Source organism: Morchella sextelata (assembly GCF_020137385.1).
Source record: "Morchella sextelata strain SCLS chromosome Unknown scls_8, whole genome shotgun sequence".
NCBI classification, from domain to species: Eukaryota; Fungi; Ascomycota; class Pezizomycetes; order Pezizales; family Morchellaceae; genus Morchella; species Morchella sextelata.
The window spans coordinates 1,872,545-1,898,796 of record NW_025408623.1 but is presented as its reverse complement, the minus strand read 5'-3'; the positions used below and the strand labels follow the sequence as shown (position 1 = coordinate 1,898,796).

At 44.1% G+C, this 26,252-nt stretch overlaps 4 protein-coding genes across 4 annotated transcripts; all 4 read left to right on the top strand.

Annotated features, from left to right (window-relative positions):
• Positions 1-615: 615 nt before the first annotated feature.
• Positions 616-3,125, top strand: H6S33_012691 (uncharacterized protein; the record flags this gene model as incomplete). The annotated part of the gene is made up of 5 exons (XM_044844069.1): positions 616-861; positions 1,772-2,136; positions 2,362-2,430; positions 2,480-2,547; positions 2,743-3,125. The coding sequence occupies 5 exons, from the start codon at positions 616-618 to the stop codon at positions 3,123-3,125; spliced, it is 1,131 nt and encodes a 376-aa protein (XP_044695340.1).
• Positions 3,126-10,660: 7,535 nt separating this feature from the next.
• H6S33_012690 (uncharacterized protein) lies at positions 10,661-11,388 on the top strand (the record flags this gene model as incomplete). The annotated part of the gene is made up of 5 exons (XM_044844068.1): positions 10,661-10,677; positions 10,748-10,755; positions 11,063-11,074; positions 11,130-11,260; positions 11,326-11,388. The coding sequence occupies 5 exons, from the start codon at positions 10,661-10,663 to the stop codon at positions 11,386-11,388; spliced, it is 231 nt and encodes a 76-aa protein (XP_044695339.1).
• Positions 11,389-17,492: 6,104 nt separating this feature from the next.
• Positions 17,493-18,086, top strand: H6S33_012689 (uncharacterized protein; the record flags this gene model as incomplete). The annotated part of the gene is made up of 2 exons (XM_044844067.1): positions 17,493-17,664; positions 17,746-18,086. The coding sequence occupies 2 exons, from the start codon at positions 17,493-17,495 to the stop codon at positions 18,084-18,086; spliced, it is 513 nt and encodes a 170-aa protein (XP_044695338.1).
• A 1,968-nt stretch (positions 18,087-20,054) lies between these two features.
• Positions 20,055-22,018, top strand: H6S33_012688 (uncharacterized protein; the record flags this gene model as incomplete). The annotated part of the gene is made up of 4 exons (XM_044844066.1): positions 20,055-20,651; positions 20,707-20,782; positions 20,845-20,863; positions 21,124-22,018. The coding sequence occupies 4 exons, from the start codon at positions 20,055-20,057 to the stop codon at positions 22,016-22,018; spliced, it is 1,587 nt and encodes a 528-aa protein (XP_044695337.1).
• Between the last annotated feature and the right edge of the window lie 4,234 nt (positions 22,019-26,252).

The following is a 26,252-nucleotide window of genomic DNA, read 5'->3' as shown; positions in this document are numbered from 1 at the left end:
ACCAGTAGCGGGGAATTACAAAGGGGACGGGGAGGAAGATGTCTACAACACTCCCGAGTTCTTTGGGAGAATACTCGAAAGTGCTTTGGAAAAACACGCGCGAGTGCTTTGGGAGAATACGCGCGAGTGCTTAGGGAAAATACTCGCAAATGCGTGGGGAGAGCACACCCCAGTGCATCGGGGATAGCTGGAGATTTGTTCTGATTCATATTTTGTATTATATCCAGTAAGGGAGTTCAAGGAGGTATTGTCATTAGTATTTAGTAATAGACAGGGGATCACAGTCTTGAGTGCTCTGTAAACAGTCTCGAGTGCTCTGTAAACAGTAGAGATTGTAAGGGTATGCCTGGAGATAAAAGGGTGTCGAGGGTGCCCCAGGTTCAAAGACCCAATCCCAGGCACAGCTGGAGCAGTCGGAGTACTCCAGAGCTGCGGGAGTGCTCCAGGAGCAGTCAGGAGTGCTCCAGGAGCAGTCAGGAGATACGAATGCCCAACTGGCACTCTCAAGCAAGGGGACTAGCATCGGGGTAGCGCCGGGCACTCGCGCTCAGTGCCCAGGCGGGGTCGGAGGGCTAGTGCATGCCGGGGTGAACTAGGATGCACTGGGGCAGAAAGATGCATGCCAGACTGCGCCAGCAGCACTTGCCGTATCTCTGGAGAGGTAGTTTACCTACCGAGCGCCCTGAGCACCCTGAGCGCCTTGGGCATCTGGCGATGGCTGCAGGTTTGCTGATGTATCTTCGCGTTTCTCGTGAGGATGCGTTACCCGAGGAGAGAAAAGCGGTGGAGTTCTTTGGTGAGAAGGAGGCTCTGGAGAGAGAGAGGAGAAGAGTTCAACCCGGAGAGGAGGCGGACAAGAAGGTACATTGTACCTGAGAAGTAGGCTATCCCCAGAGGGAAGAAGGAGGGAGAGGAAGGACTTGCATGGACAATTAAGCCTAACCAAACTCTTTAGAGGAGGTGTGAACCTGCTCTTCGTGAAGTCTTGGCGGAGTTGAGGAAGGGTGTTGAAGGAACAGGAAGGGATGTGTCACAATCCTAGCTCCAGCCCTAATATGTATTTGCAACTCGCGTGCAGGGGTAACGTATTCTACGGTGTAACCGCTGAATACCGGGTAACCACCCACTGACAGTGCGCACGAGCATGCACCCACCAAAACTTAAGTCTCGAGGTAGTGAAAATATCCGTAGAACAACCCAAAAATGCCGAGATACAAGGGAGAACAACTGGAGGATAGGAAGAAGTTAATACAAGATACTCTCTCACATTGTAATGCCTTTACTAAACCCTCTATGTACGCCTCTGCTGATACTTTTGATATTCCCTGGAACACATTGTGAGATAGGCTAAATGGGGCTCAAAATCGCCGAGATGCAAACCGCTCAATGCAGCTACTATCTGAGCTTGAGGAGACTACTATTGTGAGGTAGTGTGAGCGGATGGATGATTGGAGCTTCCGATTAAAGTTGTCCCTAGTAAAAGAGATGGCTGCCTATTTGGTAAAAAAAATAGGGAAATGGGGAGGTGGCTAGGAAAGCACTGGCTTGCCCGCTTCCTGCAGAGGAATCCAAAGCTAGCTTCAAAATTCAGTGCTAGATTGGATAAGCAAAGGGCATTGGTTAGTAACAAGGATTTGATTAGGGACTATTATAAAAATGTATGTCCGCTCTCAAGCCGCACTAGCCGCACCCCTACCATACTAGCCGCACTCCTACCATACTAGCCGCACTAGCACCAGCTTGAAAATCCGCTGACAGGGGTATTCATTAGCTCAAGCAGGTTATCAATCTATATAATATCCTCCCCAAAGATAAATATAACATGGATGAGAAGGGATGTATGATGGGTATTGCAGCTAAAGTCAAGGTTATTTGCCGCTTTGAGTGGAAAAATCCGAGGTTAACCCACTCTGGTAACCGCACATGGGTGACAGTTATTGAGGCGGTCTCGGCGGTGGGGGTACCGGTACCCCCTATGATAATTAAACAAGGTGTGGTATACTACATGGGCTGGTATACGGGAGTTCAAAAGAGCGGCGATGCAGCCACATTCTCATACTCCTCAAAGGGCTGGACTGATTCTAAATTGGGTATGGAATGGTTGGTTGAGAATTTTGACAAGCATACTAGTAATATGTGAGTAACCCCGCCGGGTTTTTCAGGCTCTTACTGACTAGTGGATAGAGCTGAAGGTGCTTATCGCCTGCTGATCTTGGATGGGCACATCAGTCATGTAACATTTGAATTTTTCAGTTATTGTTTGGATCACAAAATTAAACCGTTTTGTTTACCACCGCACTCTACACACCTCTTGCAGCCATTGGATGTTGGGTTATTCAGTCCTCTTCAACGTCATTATAGTAACATATTGAACGAAAACATGGAGGAGGGGGGCGAGGACACGGGGATCAACAAGGGTACATTCCTAAAGTGGATAAAAACCGGCACTAGTGCACCACATCTGGCTAATCATCTGCAGCTATCTATTTGAAGCTAGAAGGTGTGCATACACCAAGAAAAACATCCTCGCAACATGGGACAAAGCGGGTATAGAGCCATTTAATCCCTGCTGAGCTTTAGATTACATCGCCGCTCCGCCGCCAAGCATCATCTTTCCTATTTCGGGACTCACCACTCCTCGTACTACTAGAATGGCTAGATCTACAACCAAAGAGGCTCTTACCTTAATACATAACACCAGTAACAATACAGTCAAGCTAAGGGCTTTAGTTAAACAAATAGATAAGAGTCTTCAGATTTCTATTACAGAAAGGGAAATATGCGAGCATATTAGTGCACAGTTCCGGAAATCCGTCGCCAAAAAATCTGCCAGGGCAAGCACAAATGACAGAAAAGTACTAAGCAAGGCGAGGGTTATCACTAGTGAAGATGTGGAGGAGAAAGGGTCTCCAATTCCGAAAATTGAAAGGCCAAAGGGCAGGAAAAAGGTTACTATATCAGATGCAACTATTGTCTATGATTTAGAGTCTAATCTAGAGGGTGGTGGTGGGTTGGTGGAGGAGAAACTAGAATGGGCAAATATTGATGATTTTTCGGAAATTCAGACCCCCCCACTGCCCCAAAAACCTAGAAGATGTGGCAGAAAAAAAGCTTATAGTAGATAGTTTATCTCATATCTTGTTCTGTCCTCGAAGAGTGATTATGAATGAGTTTGGTTGGGCGGTTACCCGGTACTGGGCGGTTACCACGTAAAATACGTTATGTAGGTGAGACTTGGTGAGACTTATCCCCCACCCCCGAAGTATATAGCTCACGATCACTTATGTGAGACGGACCGTGTACCTACAGCTTGCGGTAAAAGTATGGGAGGAGTCCTATTAACTTACCCAACCATAAAAACCCTGTTTTTATAACCTTGTTTCTACAATAATTCTACCTCCCGCTGTATTTTTTTTCCTTCTTTGTATTTGCTTTTTTCTTTACTTTTCTTTTCACAGGCGATGACAGCTACAGTCGCGTCTGTAGTGCAGCTAGGCTTTTGGCTTAGCGCACGCGTAGCACGCCCCGAGTATCGCGGGACGTTGTTTTATTTTCTGTTTCAGCCTTCTGTTTTTTTCTCACTCGTTTTATGTTATCCCTTACACGGTCAGTCTGAATTGAAATATAAAACTAACCGTATCTGTGCATCTGTGCTGTGCTGAACGCACTGAATGTGTACGCCGGAGACGTTCACAGCCTTAATGCGGGGATAAGCATGAACGGCGCACAGAACATATGCCGGAGACGTTCACATCTTTAATGCGGGGATAAGCCTGAACGGCGCATAGAACATATGCCAGATACGGTTGGCCAACTATTTTACACTTCAATTCTGACTGACCGTGATACTCCACGTCCGGACCATAAGACATGCAAGTGATCGTGAGGTACAATTCGTGGGGGATCCATCGATCCATCATCGGAGGAGAAGAAAGGTTCAGTCGAATGAAAACGGGGAAAAGAAAAAAGGAATGATCATGGAAAACGCAAAGAATACAATAGTCGAAGGAGAGTAACATTTACATGACAGTCAAAAAGCAAAGAAGAGGACGTTCGAAAACGTACGCCCGCGAGATCTCGGGTATTAATTCCGTGATCATGAAGCTGGAAAAAAAAACTAGATCGCGATAAATATATTCGGACGCCGGGCGGGGCGGATTCCCCATTAATACGCACACCCCCCTCGCCACAACTAAGTCGATCTACATCAGGAACCCTTATTATGGATCAAGTACCGCGGGATTTAAGAAAATTCGTTACGCTACAGCAGGGGTATTCTCTACGACTCTATTCATAGCGTTTCCGAACACGACCAATATTACATAACATACAAAAAGGTGGATTTGGCGCTTTTTTGTATGGCATGCAATAACAGTCGTGTTCGGAAACGTCATGAAATTAGTAGTACCAAAACTTGCATATTGATCGACGTCCAAATCCTGGTTGATGTCGACCTATGGTAGAGCCATCGATGGCGCAGAAGACACAGAATTGCTCCCAAGGTACCCGTCGATGTTGGTATTCATATACCCATGATGGGAAGACAGGTCCGATGCTTGATAGTTGCTCGGGGGCATGTCAGGCCACTGCCTCTGGTTGGCTTATACCCCTGCTGAGGCTCTCAAATACAGCGGTAGTCAACTTTAACCACTTATATCATCGACCACCTGCACCGGCTACCATACGTAGGTACATAATTTGTGGACGCGCGCTCATTCAGCACAGTCGATTCACTAAACACCTCCCTCCTTATCCAATATATTCTAGGCGTTCTTAAAGCTTATATAATTATGCCATGCTCATCTGATCAACGTCCAAAGAAACAGAAATTATAAAACCTAGGCCGGAAAGGTCTATAACTACTGTACTTCGACCCGTCTTCAGAGGGAACAAGCTATCACCCCATCTTGCCTTATTATCTCCCCTTATAATTAATGCGGCTTCCTGTTTACTATTACATACAACCCACAGGCCAAGTCGTATAACGAATAGCTCGCACGGATTGTTGATTTACCGCTAGGGTTATATATATATACCGGTTATATCCTTTCAATTGAACCTCATCCGGATCCTCGCGCACGATATATCTAGGAAAGAAAAGGATGGCTTCTAATATACTGCAATCTACTACCCCTAATGAGAGACTTACTATCGAGATCAAGGAAGAGGGGAATATTAGAAAAGAGCCCAAAACACTTTTGTGTTGGTATTGTGACTACGTCACTATATCTAGTGCTAACTCACTAGTAAAGTGTTTCCGGTACCGTAATATCAGTCGACAAACTCCTCCCCGCAATTGACATTTAATATTTTCTAACACGAGGTGATATAGTAACCATGTGCGGCGTGTTCATATCAAGCATCTACAGTGTGAGACCTGCGGTCAACGCTTCGGTGGACCTTTTGAATTGAGCCGCCATTCAGTGGTAAAGCCGCGGGGCTGTGTTATGAAAGAATTCGAAAGGCTTCCACAGTACGTGAGAAGTCACGGGGAAAGGATAGACCGCTGCTCCGGATTGGGCGAGCTTCGGCAGGCGATGTTTTCCAGCCTTGAAAAATTATATGACACCAAGGATGGCACTGATAGTAAGCATGGCATAAAGAATTTGATTCCGATGAGTGCTACAGTTGTTTAACTTGGACTGAACTAAATGTACTCCTAGATTTACCCAAGGGAAACGAATTGATGAATCAATCAACTAATGAGCCTAAGCAAACGAGCGACTCGGCTGGGGGGAATGCCGAAGTGGACGAGACCGACCCGCAGCATGGTTGGAAAGCGAACATAGAGGAAGACGATGAAAAGTGGGAAAATGATTTTGTGTACGACAAGGAGGGCTGGTTAGGTTTTTGCAGAGAAAATTGTAATTAAGGGCACGTTCGGCTGCAGTTCAAAGCGAGGTTTCAGAAGGAAGATTTGTATGGCAATTGCAACGGAATAACATAACTTTGTTTCGCAAAAAAATATTTGTGCTGGGTCAACCAATTTTTAAAATCAATGAGGACGTAGAACCTACTTTCTACATACAGACCTTTACTTCAATTTATAGTACGGCCCTTAAGCCTTAGAAAGGATATTTTACTATATGTCGGTAATAAAAGTTATATAATTATACCGGTATGATCATGTACATACCTTAACCATCGAGGGGCAAAAGTGAGGCTCTGTGGATGGTCTTGGAAGATAGAATCATGGGTAATCACTCGGTCTTATTTAAGCTTGTTGAATGGCATATGGGATCAAATTAATACTTACTCAGGTTACGCACGGTGCACTCAGCTGACATTGGCTTCTGAACAGACATTTTAAGCCACCGTCCGTTGCAACAAAAAAAAGATCGGCGAAAAAAAAGATAATCCTCCATACGAGGTACGGTTGGTGTGATCAGGTAAACCACAGCGGGCCTGTGAGCGGCGCAGAAAACACCACACCACCTCCGGCTAGTAGACGCTGATCTTTTTATTTGCCGATCTTTTTTTGCCAATTGGAACTGGTATCCCCTGGTGATCTCTAAATTTGAGTGGGGAAACAATGTTCGGGTAAGCAGTTTTGCCGCATTTGCAAGTCTCGCTTATGTGCCATAAACGTTGTCACTTCCTGGATAGGCCACGCTAATGCATCGGCAATAACCACAACCAAATTTCAAATTTGTATGGTAAACACCCGATTCCCAGTCTGACACAGTACTAGGTCAAATACGTTACACCGGAAACTTGATTGAGGCTCTACTACATACTTCACTGCGTACCGGTTTCCGGATAATTCCGTATTAGTTGCATATTTTACTCGGGTGTTCATTAAATGGTCGGATATCGTTGCAACCAAATCCCTACTAAGAATTCCGACCATTTAATAAACGCATGAGTACACAGTGATCCTATCTAGGGATTTTATCCGACGTGCGCCAGTTCCCGGTACTCTGTTTGCTCTGTTTACTGTTAAAGAGCCTTCGCGCAAAAGACCCCAGTCCCATTTTCCGGTAACCTGATTGGTGCCGGTCATCCCATTATCCAATTAGATAATCCTGGAGTCTTTTGCGCAAAGCCTCTAATAGAGAGTATTTGCCAACCATCAATTTCGACTATTGACACTTCAAATTTGACAGTTGCGGGAGGCAAAATTGACAGTTCCCCTCAGTGGCCAAATCGATCTAGTTAACGGTATGACAAAATAAACTCTGAAAATCAAACAGCTTGTCACGCTACCTGTGAAATACGGTGTCGGGACTTAGAATTCATACCCATGATGCTAATTACGGTAGTGCCAAAACTAGGTAATTGTAGTCCTCCTAGTATATCTCACAGCACGCCGCCCCACTGAAATTCAAAATTGACAGCTCCGGTTGCCATTTTGGAGCCCTACAATTTGTAAATTCCTGAAATTGACAGTTGTCAAATACTCTCTAATCCATTAAACTGTACAGTTTCCGGTAGAATTATTGCGAAAGTCAGAGCTAAAAGAGTGGGTTTCTTGGTCCGTGCTCACTGCAAAAACTTCTTTAAGGGCCAATGGGACTATTGGATCACGGAAAACCCACTTTCGCAATAATTCTACCGGAAACTGTAGTGATGGTATCCCTTAGGCCGTCAGGCCGAATCGCAATGTGTTACCGAACCTGATATGGTTAATGTTCTCTGATAAACGCTTTGAATGTTCACTCTCTCCTTGCGTATAATACCATACGCTAGAGAGCTCCACCTATTCCATTAGAGGCAGGGAGAGAATGAACAGTAACTGCGTTCAACTGAGCACATTAACCATATCAGGTTCGGTAACACATTGCGATTCGGCCTGACGGCCTATGAAGGGATATCAAGGGGTAGGCCGGGTCAGGCCGGCTAAATATGTACATGCTAACTAAGCTACTTGTCCTGCCCGTCACAAGCCTTGGCTAACAATCCCCATCGGTGAAGTGAACACTTGGCTTTGGTTGGATGCGGGGCCGCAGTACTAATGGGATGAAAGGGAGTTTACTAACGATAAGCTAACCCGAAAATGGAAATTTAATAATCTCAAATGATTAAAGTCCCCTAACCCTTAGCTTGCGGGTACTGTTTTAACGTTTTTGATCATTGCCGTCTTTGAGAGTTATCGAGGCTAACGGGAGCGGTAGAGATGTAGTGATTAATGGCGTTATTGAACTCTAAACTATCAGATTTCCACTCATCCCAAGATAGCAGAAAGGGATATATCGCTTCGTTCGTTGTAGCAAAAACGGAGACATATTAGGCCCATAACGGTGTGGTGATATTCAGGAAATCTAACTATCTACAGACTTGGAAACACCAGAAAAGGTACAGGAGGGGTCACAGAAGGTGACTTCACAGTAAAAAGGTTCACGGAGTGAGGGTTAGGTTTACTACCGAGTAAATGTTGGCTACTAGCTCCCGGTCGTGAAAACACACGAAGGGATATGGATTTATAATCTTCGTCAAACGTATTTGTAGTGGATGTGGTGAGCACGAGACGAAACGTCTCGAGACAAAAAAAATACATAGCTAGAATAAGAGAAGACAAAAATAGACAAAACAAAAAAGTCTATTGCAACTCTCCTAATTAATTAATTAAACAAAAAAAAAACTGCAACTCTCCTGAATATTCGAGTGATAGTCCGTGACCGAGATTCCAGAAAACCTGGTTCTGCTGGCTAATTCACCCCCTCAAACGTCATAACGTAACAAACAAACTCATACGAAAGATCAGCCAGATGACGCCAACCATAACTCTTGAAACTTTGCACAATTCATGGCTCAGGTATTGTCAATTACCAGGCCTCTATAATTCATAATATAAGGTAAAACATCCTAAAATGCGATCGTGCGTCTTTTTTTATGTTGTGCTCATCACTAGGACTCAAAATCTAGGATCACCAAAGCTTCTGTAGCATTACTTTATGGTTTCGATATTATTATGATGGATCATATCCTATCACTCGAGTATCGCGAGGCCGGAGAGTGTGGGGTGATTTAGTGAGGGACAGAGAGCAATTATATTAGGGTGAAAGCCTTCGGAAGATGCTTGTCTTAGCGTTAGGTAACGATACATTAGACATCCCAAAATACCACTACAAGGAAAGATACTAAATATACTAGTATCTAGGGCACTTCGGGGTCTTCTGGTCATGGTTGTGCTAGGAATGCTACTACTACTGCTTTCGGTGGATATCCGACTCTTTTCTGCGAGCCAACTACCCCCCACGTACTTCAAAGTTACTCCTCGAGAAGATCATGATAAGACAAAAGGTTGAACTGTACAGTGTGATCCACGAGGGGGCTGATCGAGGCCATGCTTGAGAGTGTCCTCGAGGTGCCTTGTCCTCGTTGACCTCTATCCTTATCTCAATCAAGCATATTCACTGCACGTTTCTATAGATGAGAATTGTCGGCCTTGGAGGTCCTCGAGCTCGAGTCAAGGAGTCAAGGAGGCGCCGTCCTCGTGGAACACGCTTGGGCACCCATTTATTGGCGACCGGAGTTCGAGCTATATAGTTGGCGCCGGCATGATTGCATAATCTGCTGAGTTCATGATACCAAAAGTTTAGTATATTTTCTGTTTGAGGTTATAACCGCTACCTATATCTTGCAGTAAAAACAATGTTAAACCCTTTCTATCAAGAAATCGAAAAGTACCAACATCTGGTCGCTGGACACGCCAAGAAATTCGACAAGTAGTATGGTAGATTGAAGTTCAACCATTGAAGCTCGCGGTTACGAGCATACAATTAATGAATTAAACAAAAAAAACCTCGTGGTTACGTGGTGGCTGTAATCATAGCCTATCACTCGGTTCTCTTGGCGGTATCAGGTACTGTACTTGCCAGATTTTTAAGTGTAGGACGACCTCAGCGCCGCAATGGCGCAACATAACGCAACAAAGCCCAACGCAACGAAGCCCAACGCAACGAAGCCCAACGCAATGAGTTTAATTTATTATGCTTGATAATTATCGTTACCAATATACGGGTATTTTCCTCCAGCGAACCGTATGGTTATGATACTTGCTCGGCGTTGAGGTGTTTATATCAGGTGCAAGCACATACGGTTGCTACTCACCCTTCCTTGTATTTCCGTCCTACACTTAAAAATCTGGCAAGTAAGGCGTTGCGTGTTCTAATGACTGTAGCACAACCAAACTATTGGATGAGAAAAGAGGCGATCATGATATGAATAGGACTACTAGAGCTTCTAGCTTTCTACGGCATAACTGAGAACAGGTTGTCACGCCACCTATTCCTCAACACAAGTCACATGTACAGTTGTACAAATATACGGAGTATACGTAGATGACATGAGTCACCTATCCTGTGCGACAGTACCTTGCAAATTAAAATCGCTACCATCGTGCACATAGTTCGGGTTGCATGTCTCGAACCCGACCTAGCTTATCTTAATATTGAACTTGGTGTTCCTGGTTGGTCGTGAACGATTTATTAGAATTATGGTAAGCCTAATTGGGTTTAGTTTGAGCCAATAGTACGGGGTAGTCGAGCTAGCTAGCCCATTATCAAATATAAGCAATTATTAGCTTTTAACTACCAGAGAGCACTATATTAACGGTTTCTTATCGACGGCTTTAAGAAACCTTCCAACGGTCGTTTAGAGCGTCCCTTAGTGCATGTATAGCTCTTAATCAAAATTCATCGTACCGCAGCGAGAGCATATGCACCCGCGGGACAGGTGTCCCCAGATCAGCTTAACCTAAGTTTCAACTTTATATAATTAAACAATGATCTTTTACAATATATAGAGGTGGGAGTATGTATACGTAGGCGTTGAATGATCTACAGTAACCCAGCTTCTCACATAGCTTCCAATAATTGTTTTGTCATCTTATATACACTGCAGTCACCTTGATATCGATTTGTATCCGCTATGTATAATAAGAAAGTGCAGTTCTTATTGGTTTGCATGGCTGGGGTTTCGACGATGCAACGCAACGTCGTCGGAGCATCGCCACCAAATTAGACTTGACTATTTGCTGTGAAGCTCTTTGCTTAACAAATACTCACCGGGTCTGCGCATTACTATTATTGTGGGTTGTGGGAAATATTTTAACATGAAGCTGCGCTTATCGGTACGTTGTTGATACTTATCCGAGGCAAGGGTTTCACGTGCTAATCCTATCCTAGCCGCTCGAGGAACCGCCGAAACTGTGGCTATGACGCACTTTGAACAGGCTATTGAACGTGTTATCGGTGGCCTTGAGAAGAAGTCACTTGTCCTCAACCCGGAGGAGAAGAAGACAGTTGCTTATCACGAGGTATGACCTCTTGTGGAAATCAAACCCTTTATTTTTACACTGCATGACTCGCTGACTTGACTCAGGCTGGCCATGCACACCGCGACATCCGCCCGACCCCGCCATCAGTAAACCCCAATGCTGAGTAGTTGTGCACCCTGAACGTCACCATTATTTTCTTTAATCGGGGCCTCTTTTTGAATGGTCGCGGTGGAGATCGTTGCGTCGAAGCAAACTACCGTATACCGAGTTTGGTTGGACACAACAAATAAACTAACAAGTATTCCATCACCGAGGAAGATCACTGCAGCGCAGGGAGAGCAAATTATATACTTTATCCGTAGAACAGCAAGAATTGAGTGGCAATAACCGATAGCCACATTTATCACTATGACCGCCGGTGATGCGGGCTGAGTGGTACGCAAGAGCGGCCTGGTGGTCATCTGGCTAAATTGCAGTGATGCTACGGCACATATGCCCGATAGACTCGTTGAATACAAGTACGTACCCTAGATTAGCTACATGAGAAAAGTCATCTTCAGCATTATCCCTTACACAATCAGTCCGAGTCGGAATAACAAAATTAACCTTAACTGGTAATTATGCTCTGCTGAACCCTGGCATTGTTCATTCAATCGTAGACTTAGTACATCCCCTTAGCGTGTGACAATCAACCTAATGGCAGAATAAATGTTCACCGCGTTCAGCACAGCACAACTACCTTAAGCGGTTAATTTTGTCATTCCGATTCGGACTGACCGTGCGTGTAAGGGATAAACCATAACTACATGTACGCACTGTACTCTTTTAGGGACACGGCATAGTATGTTGACTTCATTGACACCCTCAGAACAGGCCACACCACGTCCTAGTGGTAAGAGTTACACCACAGCTTAATCCAGTCTATGATGTAACCTGATTTAGTTTTGTGAATTGCAGCGGCAAAGCCGAATGTGCGACGTTATTGTATTCACGTCTCGATCCTTGATGATGGGTGCGCATGCGACTAGAAGTGACATACAAGAATCTAACATAAAGTCTGCCTTTTCCGAACACATATATGTTTCCTGCCCGCCTTTCGGTTACGTTTGAATTCTACTATGTACTTGTAGCTGCTCCGCTTCCTTACCGCCTGTCCGCATTGATAATCTTACTAAAGGAAGTTCAACGGTATGTGCTCTGGTCACTTGACGAAGATTGCGTACCCACAAATATCCGTGGACCGTAGACTGGTCTATCCTGGAATATTCCGAGATGGACTGCAAGCCGAATCTTCGCAGTTTACAGCCCTCCCGCGAATGTCCGTGCATAGGCTGCCATATTACATGAAACAACATTGTGACCATTTTCGGTAGTGAAATAGATGAATCACCTAAGTACCTATCCACCTGTTTCCAATCAATTGGTCTTCAGAGGTCAGTACTTGATCTGGCGATGTTACAATCAGTGTCTAAACTGACTACGTACATGTACACGTTTAAGAGAAAACTTCCCATTGCTTAGCGGTATGCAATATTTGAGGTGAGCTGTCTAACACCCTGTCTAAGTACAAACACCCCAAAATACCAGTCTCCTCGCGGATATTCCTGGTAGGATGGTCAATTGAAGAAGATCCGCCATTCACGAATTGTCCATTTTTCCATCCTCAAATATTCGAGGATAGACTTGCCCCGAATATTGAGCGCATTCTCCACGCGCACGGTGTTCATATCATGTCTGGCTTCTCCCCCCTCTACATGCAGATTGCACCCTGTCCCGCCACCCGGCCTTGTTATCCTCGGGTGGATTGTTGGGCAGTCAATGAGCCTTTACTTTAGACCCTCGAAACACTGGTTTACTTTATGATCGAGCGTGCTTATGGAAAGTACTCAAGTGCAATTATCTCGACTACATACTTTGGATGGCTTTTCTGGGTGGGTGGACCGGGGGTCCTAACGGACGTTCACCTTGGGGCTTGGGGTCGGGCTCATCACACTTTGTGGGACCGGGTCTTCAACCGATCGTAATGTAAATACGTACTTGAGGTACAGAAACGTCACAGGCAGTTTTCTTCCTTGGTCGTTACGAGCTAGGACGAAATAATGTTGTGTGCGTTTCCTACACATAGCACTAAAATGGAGTTGGAGCTGGATAAGCGCTTAGTTACACTCCTCGCCAAAATCAACCTCTCTGTTTAAGCAATACTACATCAGTGGAAGAATGCTGTATATATATATTGAATATGGAATAAGTAGAGCTACTTCTCAGCTATCCAGAGAGCCAAAAATCTTTGCAATCAGGCAAATATTGGTTGAGCTATAAGAAATAGCCCAAGTGGCTCCAAAATAAGAGCCGGCTCTGCTAACATAACTGGGTCACAATGCCAAGTGCTTCTAAAATGGAGCTGACTCCAAAACGCAAAGGCACTAATAAGGGTGTTGTGTGTGCCGCAACAACGAGATTGGCCCAGAGCTAGAAACCCTAACCCGCATAGCTAGCAACGTCCACCCCACATGCCAGTTATCTCAAAGTTATTTAGACCCTTGAACTACCCAATAATTAATCCCTACACTCACTCACGGGGCGAAGGCGGATCCTGTCTGATGGCGGCCAGGGATTTGAGGCCAATAGCAGAGTTAAATTACTGTTAACACAACCCCCAGACAGGATCCGCCGTCACTAGGTGAGCGACTGTACCTACATACCTACCTTACCGTACCGGCAGCCACCCCCCTCCGGCCTCCTAGCAGTAGGAAAATCTACAGGCTGGGCGCAACAAAAGGTTCCATGGATTAAATTGAATGATCTAACTAGGGACGTACGTAGCAGGAGGTGGATGTGGGGGAGGAGGGGCCGAAGGTCCTCCATTGAAGCCTCATGCTCACCCCATACGTGTAGATCTATAGAGGGAGGGTTTGGTTTTCAAAGCACCCTGTGTAATTCGCGGTATATAGCACACAGCGACGCGGGGAGCCCTAGTATTACCGTACCTACCTCCTATGACGTAACTTCACAGCCGTGGGTCTCCATGCATGTCATGGAAGGCTTCTATTATCTGCTACGGTATTGGGAACAGCAACCAAGACTATTTCTGAGCGGCGTTCCTGGCTAACTACTGGATCAAACCCGGTCGGCGTCCTTGCATGGAGGTGCATGTACTTATTGAGTACCTCGGTCTTGCTATCCTCGCTTGTCAAAAACACACCAAAAATCGAGGTTTGCAACAACTCATAAAAAATCCCATAGTTATACAAAAACTGCAACAACCAAGTATAGTATAATTTCGATAAGGGAGATTTATGCTTCAAATTCTTGGCCTAATTGAGATATTGGTAAAGGTGGAGAGGAAAGCAAAAAAGGACTTTTAAGACACCCTTCGCCTCGTTCTTTATGAATATGGCCTAAAAGTGGCCTGTAGAGTCTTTCAGGTGTCTAGATAAAAGATGCGTAATTTCAGGGCAGATGGGAAAGCTCTCGAGATTCTGTGTGTTTTGCTGGTTGCGCAAATACATACTTGATATGCGAGTACATGACTAAAACAGCGTGGATCCTAGCTCAAAGGCAATTTTCTGCCGAACGCACACACCAAGAAGGAGAATGGAGTCTCTCACAATATGCAATGAGATTTGGTTGGATTAGAGAGTATTTACTAAGTGTCAAATATTAAATCCGACAATTTGCACTTTAAAAATGACGGTTGCGGGAGGCAAAATTGACAGTTCCCCTCATTGACCTAATTAACACACAAGAAAGGTATGATAGGAGAAACTTCGTAGATAAATAATTCTCCACGCTTACTGTAAAATACGCTATGTGAACTACACGCACAACTACCCACAGTATAGTAAACTGCATCCCCCCTTAGCAAATTGGTCAGAATTGACGGTTTCGGCAACTACTTTTTAATGTGGCGAAGTGTAAATTGTCGGTTCTGACACTTGGCAAATACTCTCTATTGACTAATTGACTAGCTTGACTGTTCATTACACCTGGAGATATTGGCCCCCTAGTAGACATGTACTGATTTTACGTGTTTCCCTGACCACTCAGCGAGACTCCTACCAGTGATTGACCAACGCATGGCCGCCGAATCTGCAGTCAAGGAATATGCGCATGTGAAGTCTTGCTCAGCGGGAATGGGAAAAAAGACTACTCTACATTTATGATACTCGCGATCGAGTCGCAAGACAGCACCAATTTGGGTCTGCTGCAACCATACCGGCCACTCAAAAAAACAAATGGATGTGCATAAGCGAGTGCGTGCTCATGTCTGGTTGATATGTAGCCTGAGCGTTAATATTTTGACCCTAGTATATACATACATGTATGTATGTAGGTACAGCCACTCTGCAAAAGTGTCCGTGATTCCGATTTCGGAGTGAGACATTTCTTCATATGTAACCGTGGCGGACCATCAAAACCCCCAATAGAAGACTTTCCTAGTGACCAATGGCGCCCGAAATCAATGTTGAAGGTGATTAATGACCTACTTTCTTTTATATACAGTCACGAACTATATTATCTATTTTTCGTTGTTTTGAATCTCAACATTAATAACGGATGCGCCACACTGCGCACTGACATTAAAACTAAATCACGGACACTTTTGCAGAGTGGCTGTACCTACGCAGTGGGAACAACCCTTTTGCACTTCTTGCCCCACCACACCTTTAATTGAAGATGGGGATATAGAGCCCCGCATAACACATCCTGGTCCGTCCGAGCCCAGACACAAAACATACCAATTTGTTCATGGATGAGCTACGGAAGTTTTTATGAGAGTAACCCCGAAGTTCGTTCCGAGACCAAAATCACACCCATATCGAGCCATCTAACTATTTATAGCTATTTCCTGAGCATTAGATTGATAAAATAAGGTACTTAGAGACATATCTATCTGTCCATGCAATACCAACTGTTTATCGGTGTTATTTCATTGTGGGCAAATGCCACGTTTTGGTGTGTTTTCACTGTCGGACGATGACTTTTGGACTGGAGTTATATATGCATAGATACATACCAATTTCACAGATATAGCACTCGAAGCGAGTTGAATGAAGGAGAAATACAAAGCAGCGAAAGGAAGAAAAGTCACAAAGAAGGTTTGCAGAAGTTCGGAAAGAGCGTTCTCATGTCATGATCCTGGTTATGCGCAGCGCGACTACTGGCACCTGGCCTAGGCACGAGCAGGCCTTGATTAAGGGAAAAAAGGAGAAACAAAAAAGGAATATCCAGGTTTGGGTTGGCAGAGGGCCACCATACCCCTCCTCTCAACAGCGGGTCCTTTCCGAAAAGTTGTATTACTTATCATTGACTCCCCGACCCGTTCGCTGACTACTGCAGTAATTCGTTTCAACAGACGCATACATAGATACAAAGTTGACTTTTGCATCGAGTATGAGGGAACTTGATTGCTTGGTTGATTGATCCTTACCGGTATATATGAGGGAAGGCTGTGGGGGTTTGCACGGGCTCGGGTTTCTGGGCCTTTTGGCGTGCTGGGTTTTCGCAATTTTGCACTTTAAATTTTGTCCGTTCCGGATTAGATTCGCCTTGTGTAACTCTTGAAACATGTGTATTCATCTCATAGTTGTTTGGCCTGATCATGGTTCGGCCTGGCGTTCCAGAGAGAGATGGAACGCCGCCAATCAATGCATCCCATTAACCAATTGTAAAAACATATAAACCCAGTGAAACCTAACACTGTGTTGGGCCGTCGTATACACGTGCACACATCGAATACAGCACTAGAGGAGCAGAATACTACCGCATCTCGCTTGGTTGTGTTCTTTCGACTCGCTCTCTTTTTTATTATTATAAACCCCCCCCCCCCCCGCACGCCGTACCGGTCATATTACGATACTTCGTACGAATTATTAGCTCAACTCCTCTCCTATCACACCTTCCATCCGCACCTTCACACCATATAGAAAGGAAACATATATAAACAAAATGGGTTCCCCTCATATACAAAAATCAACTATTCTTAGAAAGAGAATCACTGTAGGGCAAGGGGAGAGAAGGATTAGACAAGAGAGAAGGACTAGACAGGAACTTACAGATATTCTGTGTTGCTACAATAAGACGTGCGGCTTTAAAAGTACTTCAGAAAAGTCCATCCGGTACGTACCGCAATCTCCGTCCGTACCCCTCTTCCCGCGATGCAAAACTTCTAACACGATATAGTAATCATATAAAACGTGTCCATATCAAGCATCTACAGTGCGAGATCTGCGGGCAACGTTTCGGTGGAATTTGGGAATTGAACCGCCATATGAATCCAGGGACAAAACCAAAGAGCTGTGTGATAAAGCCATTCGTAAAGCTTACACAGGACGTGATAAGCCATGGGAAAAGGATAACCGGCTGCTCCAGCTTGGACGAGCTCTGTCGGGTGATGTTTTCCGGCCCTGAAAAGTTGTATGACACCCAGGATGGCACTGATAGTAAGTGGACAATCAAGTATTTGATTTGGATGAGGGGCGCCGCTACGACTATTTGAATATCGGAACTAACAATATTCGCAGATTTGTCCAGGGGAAACAACCCGACGAACGAATCAATCAATCAACATAACCAAACGAGCAATTCAGGTGGCCATGGGAGGAACCTTTATGAGCTGATGGCCGGCGAGGCTGATCCGCAGCCCGGACCGTTGAACGGACATCGGAATATAGCTATGGCGAGTCCCGAGGATGGTTGGAGGGCTATGGCGGGTGTCGAAGATGATTTTGTCGGGGGTAGTTTTTTCAATGACGAGTGGGTCCGGACTGTTCGTTATCCTTCGGGTTTTCCGTACCAGCCTCAGTGGCTGCTGGTCACACAAGACGTTGAAAACCCCCAACCCGACTATCTATTTGCTGCCTAGAGCTACCTCATACTGGTAGGCATAAGAGATTGAGAGGCTTACATGATAATTACGTAACTATGGGCCGGGTGCTACTCTAGAGTGTCATGCATCATGTACTTAGTTGTTAATGAAATTATGAACTTATGAAACACAGTTTGAATATAATCTATGTTGTATTTTTGTTCCCGGCCCTTGTGTCTGCTAAAAGCTTCCTTTCCCTCAATTCCCCGCAAAGTGTATTGAAAGGCTGATTTTTCCATCCGCATATCTTTAGCACCACTCTAGCTATATGTATAGAGACGTGCGATATCTAAGTATGGCGCGAGAAGTGATGGGGAGGAAGTCTGACAACCAAAAATTTAAAATCTGGCAAATATATAGCTAATGTGGCGATCTGTGGCTTCCGTGTGAGATTTCGTGTGGGGGCAGGTTTTGGCGGCCTTCCCCCCCATCACTTTATATACACACTTCTCTCCGGCTATATAGAGGGTAGGACGTCAGGTGGGGGTGCCGGTGTAAGGCGCTGGTTAGAAACATTGACAGCGAGTACGTATCTAGAGTAATAGAGTACTCGCGCGGCCGAGTTTCGACTTACTCACGTGACGCTATTTAACAGGTTTTTGCGTTGCTCATAGGTCATGTGATTAAGTCGAAACTCGGCCGCGCGAGTAGCTACCGCAAAAATTGGATATGCCTGCCCGGGCTTGATATATAATTGGGAGGCAGGTTAGTAGGGGACAGAATATGGAAATTTAGAGGCAACGATACTCTAGCAGGATATTGGAGCAGGATAATCTGGGCAGTATTACGTATACTACATGTAGTGATGAGTCGGAATCACTATGGCGACAAAGTATACAAGTGTTTCTGAGTACACATGTACAGAGAGCCCCAGAATATGATCTAAAAAGCGTGAAATTAAACATCTGCCACTTTGGCAATCTGAAGATCAAATGCACAGGAAGGCATAATGTACGTATACGCTCGACTGACTGAAACAAACATTCATAATTCCATCCCTACCAAACTTCCAGCGTCCGGAGGGAACGGAACCTGTGTTTTAATTTTGCTAACAGACACCTCTCTCTAAATTCGATCCGCGGGCCGGCCTACGATACCTACTTCCAGCAAAGACGTTCGGCCGCCGTATGGGTGGCATTATGTAGGTTTTGTTGTAGTACCAAATAAACAAAAGTTATGGCATAGGCCAACGGGACCAACCAGAGGCAGTCTTTGGACGTCAACGTACATACTTGGTATCCTGGATCACTTAGCGCAAAAGTTGGGGCGTTGCACCCCCCGGGTGTTAAAAAAACTGAGGGATTCACCACAGTTCGAGCAAAAATTGATACCAGGATCTCTAACACCCGGTAGGCCTTAGAATCGCCAAACTACAGAAACCCACAGAAACAAGAAACATTTCAAAAAGAAATTCTCAAAATTTGCCAATCAAAACGGTCAAAATACATTGCATACTCGGTATATCTACCATAATATATACCTAAGTCATGGGCGGTGATAGTATCGAGCCAGTGTAAACCCGCGGTCGTGATAACAGCGGCGATAACAGTGCTAGATTTAAGTAGTAGTTGCAGGTCGCGTCTTTCAGCGGTGATGGTATATAACGTAATAGTAATATTAAAGTTGTGGTAACGCAACCAGCAAGTAGCTCGGCTACTGCGGGTGGGGAAGTAAGTTCCACGGCAGATCTGGATCCCTTCCCGCCAGGGGCTTCCAGAAAATAAGTTTCCGTCGCCGTCTGCCCACATCGCATGTAAGTGAATGAGCAACCAATCGGATCCCTTCCTGGGCACGTTGATGAAGACTACCTAGACGCATTCACGGGGGTACGGTCAACACGGGGGTACGGTCAAAAATCAAGTTTGCGCGCGCGCGGTCAATGATGCAACCGCCCACAAAATGTACATAGCGTGATCGTGAAGAACAAAATATTGCTTAACCTCTACCATACCCGTGAACTGAACAATGGAGTCAGATTGGGCCGATTCAGATGCGGAAGAGTTCTTTGAAGCATCCTCTATTAGTTCACTGTCCTCACTTTCTGATAATGAAAGCGATTCAGATCCTGATGATCATGACGGATTGGAACCCCTTAGCGAGCGGATTGCTACAGCGAAAGCCGCATATTTCCATGAATTAGAGCAATACGAATGCGATCCAAATAGCAATAAGAAGCCAAGTATTTCAGGAATTGCTCGGAATCATGATCTTTCCAATACTACATTCCGGAATTATCTACATAATCCAAACCATAAAACCCGAAAAGAACAACATCAATCCATGCAGACTTTAACGAAGAAGGAAGAGGAGGCTTTAGCGGAAAGAGCTATGTTTATGGACGACTGGAATTGCGCCCCCGATCAAGATCTCTTAAAGAATCTAGCAGTATTGATGTTAAAAGAATACGGTGAACCTGAGGGTTCGGAGGTGGGGCTTGGTAAAAATTGGATATACAGATTTCTTCAACGAAACCCAACTCTTACCTTTATTTTTAATCAACCACTCGATCGATCACGAGCCAATGCCGAAGACTATGATGTGATTAGGAATCACTTTGAAAAGGTTTTAAAATTATTTTTTACTTTCTAAATATACAATTTCTAACAATACTTATTAGCTTAAACTCGTCAAGGACAAATACTCGGTTCAGAAAAAGAATATCTGGAATTTAGATGAGAAAGGATTCGTTCAAGGTAAAGGGAAAAAACGCAAGCGAATATGCCGACGCAGTCGAAATTTACATCATTTTAAACAGAATGGGACGAGGTCATTCTGTACGGTCGTTGAATCAGTCTCTTGTAAAGGTAGAAATTGTACTCCTTTAATTATTTTCAAAGGATCACAGCATACCGCCAGTTGGTATCGGACGAAAAAAGAGGTGGAGTATTTTTATGCGTTTCAGAAAAAGGGGTATATGAACTCAGTAATTTTACTGAAGTATTTCATCGAAATATTTGAGCCTGAAACTGCGGAAATGTACATCCCCTCAATAGAACTTGAACATATCATGACCCAAGCTAATATTTCTAATTAGTGCGGGTGGTGATTGGCGTATGCTGATTTACGATGGATTTGAGTCGCATCTTGATGCGGAAGTAGTCAATTATTGTTGGAATCATCATATTATACCTTATTGTCTGCCTTCGCACACCTCTCAAATATTACAGCCGCTAGATGTTGGCGTATTCTCTCCCCTTCAGCATTACTATTCAGAGGAGGTAAACAAGATTGGAGCACAAGCGATTACCAACGATGACTTTCCCAACCTCTTTGCCCGCGCCAGACAAAAAGCTCTTACACCTAAAAATATCAAAGCTGGTTTCCGCGCAGCAGGGATATCACCTTTCTGTCCCGGCATTGTCCTGAGTAAAATCAGACAGCGAGAGCATACACCTGGCCCTAGAACATTAGGTGCAAATCCGCAATCAAATCACTCAGAAATTCCGGTTTTCAGTACTCCTCAACGGCTTCAACAAGCTCATGATGAGGCATCATGGATTTGCCAAACTCCTGTCACCCCTAGAGGCATCATAAAGTTGGGAAAGGAGGCAGAACAAACGATAATATCTGCTAGTCCTCATAGCAGCAAGCAGCGGGCCCTTATGATTAAGCAATCTCATGTTGCGCGAAGACTATATGCGGAACTTCAAATGTCAAAGGCTGGGGAAAGACATTTGCGAGAAAACCAAAAGAGCGAAAAGGTCAAATCCGATAAGCGGAAATTGAACAGCGGTTCTGCATTAATTGTTACTAGAGAGAGTGTATTGAGAGCGGAAAAACTGGAAAGAGATCAAAAATCACAGGCTGAACCTCCTCAAAAAAGGATGCGATCCCAAACCCCTTGGGCCAACCCCATACTACCCGCTACCCCAATACTCTCACAGGATGTAGAAAGCCCCCTATATACACCATATGTACTTAGGTTTTGATTGTAGATAATTATTTGAATTTATTCAGCATTCGTGGTTGGTTGCTATGCGGTCATTGACCGTACCCCCGTGTTGACCGTACCCCCGTGAATGCGTCTACATGTATCCCTTATTAGACATTTTAAGCCACAAGAGAAAAAAAAGATCGACAAAAAAAAAGATCATCCTCTACTAGCCGGAGGTAGTAGGTATGATACTACATGTATGAACGCCGCCCACAGAGGCCAAGGTATGGTATCAGAAGTACAACCGTGAGAGCACAGCTATTAACAGCGTTTACCTGATCACACCAACCTCGTATGGCTATGTAGTAGAGAATTATCTTTTTTTTTCGCGGATCTTTTTTTTTCTTGCAACGGACGGTGGCTTAAAATGTCTATTAATAATACTGTTTAGAATATTAGATAGGCGTCTTGTCAATGATAGTCTGTAGCTGGCTGCAGCTGGTCATTATTGATCCGAAGCGAATTCATGAACTGTTCTGATCCCCCCCTTCTGATCGAATTAGATAGCAATATTCTCAAGAGAGTAACGTCTCATGCATCACTTTATATTAGAGTTCGCACGGCGATCCCCAGTCATCGGACTATCTTTGTTTTTTCTCGTTTCGGTCGCAAGTTCAGCTGCAGGTTTACCGATAGTTTAAAACTACGCCGGTACGGTCATGTTCGGAACAACTTACATAGTACATACATGCCGCGTCCATCCAGCCTTACCGATACCATGGGCACAGACAGAGAATATCACTCATCCTGATTATTTTCGATTGGCGAGGATCCATGTTATTTGCGTATGATAGGTTTACTTTCTCGTTAGCGGCTGCTAGGGGTTCGTCCTTTAATATCTAATAAGTATCCCTTGGGCGTGTGAGATCTCTCTCATGCATGAATATCATGTGACCTCGAAATTTGGGTGAGGAAACGTCAGGGTAAGCTATTTGCTGCGTTTTCCAGTACTTGTAGTACGCCCGTATGCCAAAAAACTTCGCAGGTCGCCGCCTTATTCCAGTCAACCACTTCCTGAATAGATGACGCTAATGCATGAGAGAGATTTCGCAAATGTCTCACGCGCCCAAGGGATAGTACATACACAATTATAACCTGCATATATATGCATGTGCTTTTAAAGGTTTCTGATTGGCTCATTGAGAGAGGTTTTGTTCCCTTGCAGCATGTTGTGTTGGATATGAGTATAGGGTATTGTGTTTAGTGGTTAGGTTATTAATATTAATAGGTTCTCTACCAGTTCTGGGAATCGATTAGTAGTCCGATTTTAGCGGCTTGGTGGCTGTTAAAGGGATATACTTGCAACTTGAACCGGAGAAATTGTCAGATATATCCACTGATATATGGGGGTATCGGAAAAGGCAGAGCAGATATAGTTATGGACAGCGCGGCCCTCGACCCCTTCTGGCAGGCAAATAGAGAAAATAAGCCGCAAATCGGCTTGCCTGTATATATTGGACTGATTGATATACATGCAGTACCGGCCGAAGGCCGGAACCCACTTCTAATCCGGTATGTAGATACATGTAGTATAAAGGAAGAGGGGCCGTCTACCGAGACTATTCTTCTGACTATCAAGCAGGGTGGGGTAGCGCGGCGCTTCGAAAGCAGGACGCCGAGCGGAACGTCAGGCAAAGCTCAATTGATCGACGTACCAATCCGTGTAAGTGCAAATCGTAGTATGTACCTACATGACAACCAGTCCACTCCCGATAGTTTGTCATATGTTCTGGTTTTTATTCCTGAACGCGAGTAATGGGCAATAGCCCTGTTCGGTCGCAATAAACTACAATCCATGGAACGGCAACACGACCGACCACAGGACCATATCTCCGGCCTTTAAAACCGAATTTCTTACCAAAATTGACCCTTCTTCAAGTTTATGGGAGGAAAAATGATTATTTGCTGGTCATTTTTCATGGTTTGACCGTCCCTATAACTTATATGATTTAATCGATTTATTACGAAAGACTAATCATGATTATGATTCAAAATATATGTCACCCCTAATCGAGTCTAGTCAAATCAAATACTCGACTTTTGTACTCGATTATAGTCAACTCATGCTCATGCCTCACACTAATTAAGCGTTTATACCCGCGAGCCCGAATACAAAACGTCCATTTCCTCCCAATACTAATATACACCAAGAAAGATAAAGTAATCAATTGGAAACTGTTTAATTTAGCGTCGCGACGTTGGCCTCAAGAAAATATTGAAGATCCATGTGTTTTCGGGTCGAAAATTAACAGTCAAGCCCCAACCAGTACAGACGATCAGCTTAGGAGTAGTGGAACTATGACTTAACTTGATCTAGAGCGATGCATGCATTCGACCTTCCCATATCTCCAATACATTCAACCATCAGGAGATCGAGTGAGATACCATGATGCATATTTTTAAGTAACAGATCGACAGCTAGCTAGCAGTACAAATGGCGGTGCGCTGCTTCAAATATTCGCCATATATTAGTCAAGAAAGAAAGTACATACACATCAACTGTAGGCGGATCCGGCCCCCTGGATCCGAATGTACTTATTTGCTCACTATTGCTCCCTCTACAGTATCTAATAAGTATATAGGTATAACCTGCATATGCATGTACTCTTATAAGCTTCTGATTGGCTCATTGAGAGAGGTTTTGTTTCACTTGAAACATGTTGTGTTGGATATTAACATAGGGTATTGTGCTGAGTGGTGTTAGATTGTTAATAGGTTTTCTACTGGTTTTGGGAATCGATTAGTAGTTCGATTTTAGCGGCTTGGTGGCTGTTAAAGGGATATATTTGTAGTTTTAAATGGAGAAGTTGTCTGACCTATTCGCTGATATATGGGGGATATCAGAAAAGGCACATATCGACCAGAGCAGATCTAGATATACTCTAGTGATGGACTTTGCCTGCCAGGAGGGTTCGAGTGCCGCGCAGCGGCCTGAGAGCCCCGACTGACAGGCAAATAGAGAAAATAAGCCGCAAAGCGGCTTGCCTGTATATTGGACTGATTGATAGACACATAGTACCGGCCGAAGGCCGGAAACTACTTGTATAGTATAATATCATTAGTGATATATAGACTAATTCATATGCACAGAACGTCAGTAGTGTAAATTTGATCTTTGATACATTGATATTGTAGCGAAAGTGTTCATGCTTCAAATCTCCCGATCCCGTTCGAAGACATTAATCATCTTACAGAAGTAGATTACATCTGGTGCAATAAATCTCCACCGTAACAAATCGGTCGGTTCTGTTTATTCCTATTCAAGAGGTATTACATGTACAAAAATAAACTGAAGACTCACATCTTACTTATTAAATAATTCTTCGTTATATGATTTCTCGTATAACGTACACTGTGTAATGAGACATAAGGATTATAAATGGGGTATGGATTCTCCATGCAATTAATTGATAGTCGTATAACATGACCAACCGGAACATCAGATAGTATCTAATTAATTCGAAATAAAAGCCTGCCCAATCAAAAACCGCGTGCCGGCACATACAGAGCCAGAAGGACACTTGAGTCATAAAATATATAGCACCATATATATTCTTTTCGAAAATTCGTCCCCATGCACAGAATCATAAGCAGTAACCCCACCGCCGCGGTTATGATCCAGAGTACAAGCGACATTGTCTATTCGAATAGAGAAGAAAAGCAAATTCTCAGCCTCAGAACAAAATATGAAGCTTCTAAAATTCTCATCACACGATCGATGACAATGTTACGATAATTTCTTTAGCCAAATTGTCCGAGACCCTTTATTTGAGGGTATAGCGATTATTAGAAATCCATTCGGATATGTACCAAAAGGTTGTTTCTAGATTAACTCTACAATTTAGTTGTTTATATAAGGTATGTACCCCCTGCATCGTAGATGCAGGTTGATTTGACTGACTCGAGTCAGTGAATTATAATTCACAGTATTTATGCACTATTGCTAACTACATTAACACAATACCTGAGAAGATCCCTATGAGTCTGAGAACAGGACACAGAAACCAAACCCTTCTGTATGCAATTGACTTGTAGGCGCAGCCAAATTCGTTATGTTTCATGAATTCAGTACTAATTACAGTATTTTGAGACTTGCCAGATTTCACTGACTCCAGTCAGGCAAAATCTACGATCCAGGGGATATATCTTCGGGATGCTCTGTTCCCGAGAAGTATGCACTCTAGTACGGTTCTTTCTCTATGTTCATCTCGTAGAAGCCCCGTCATTAG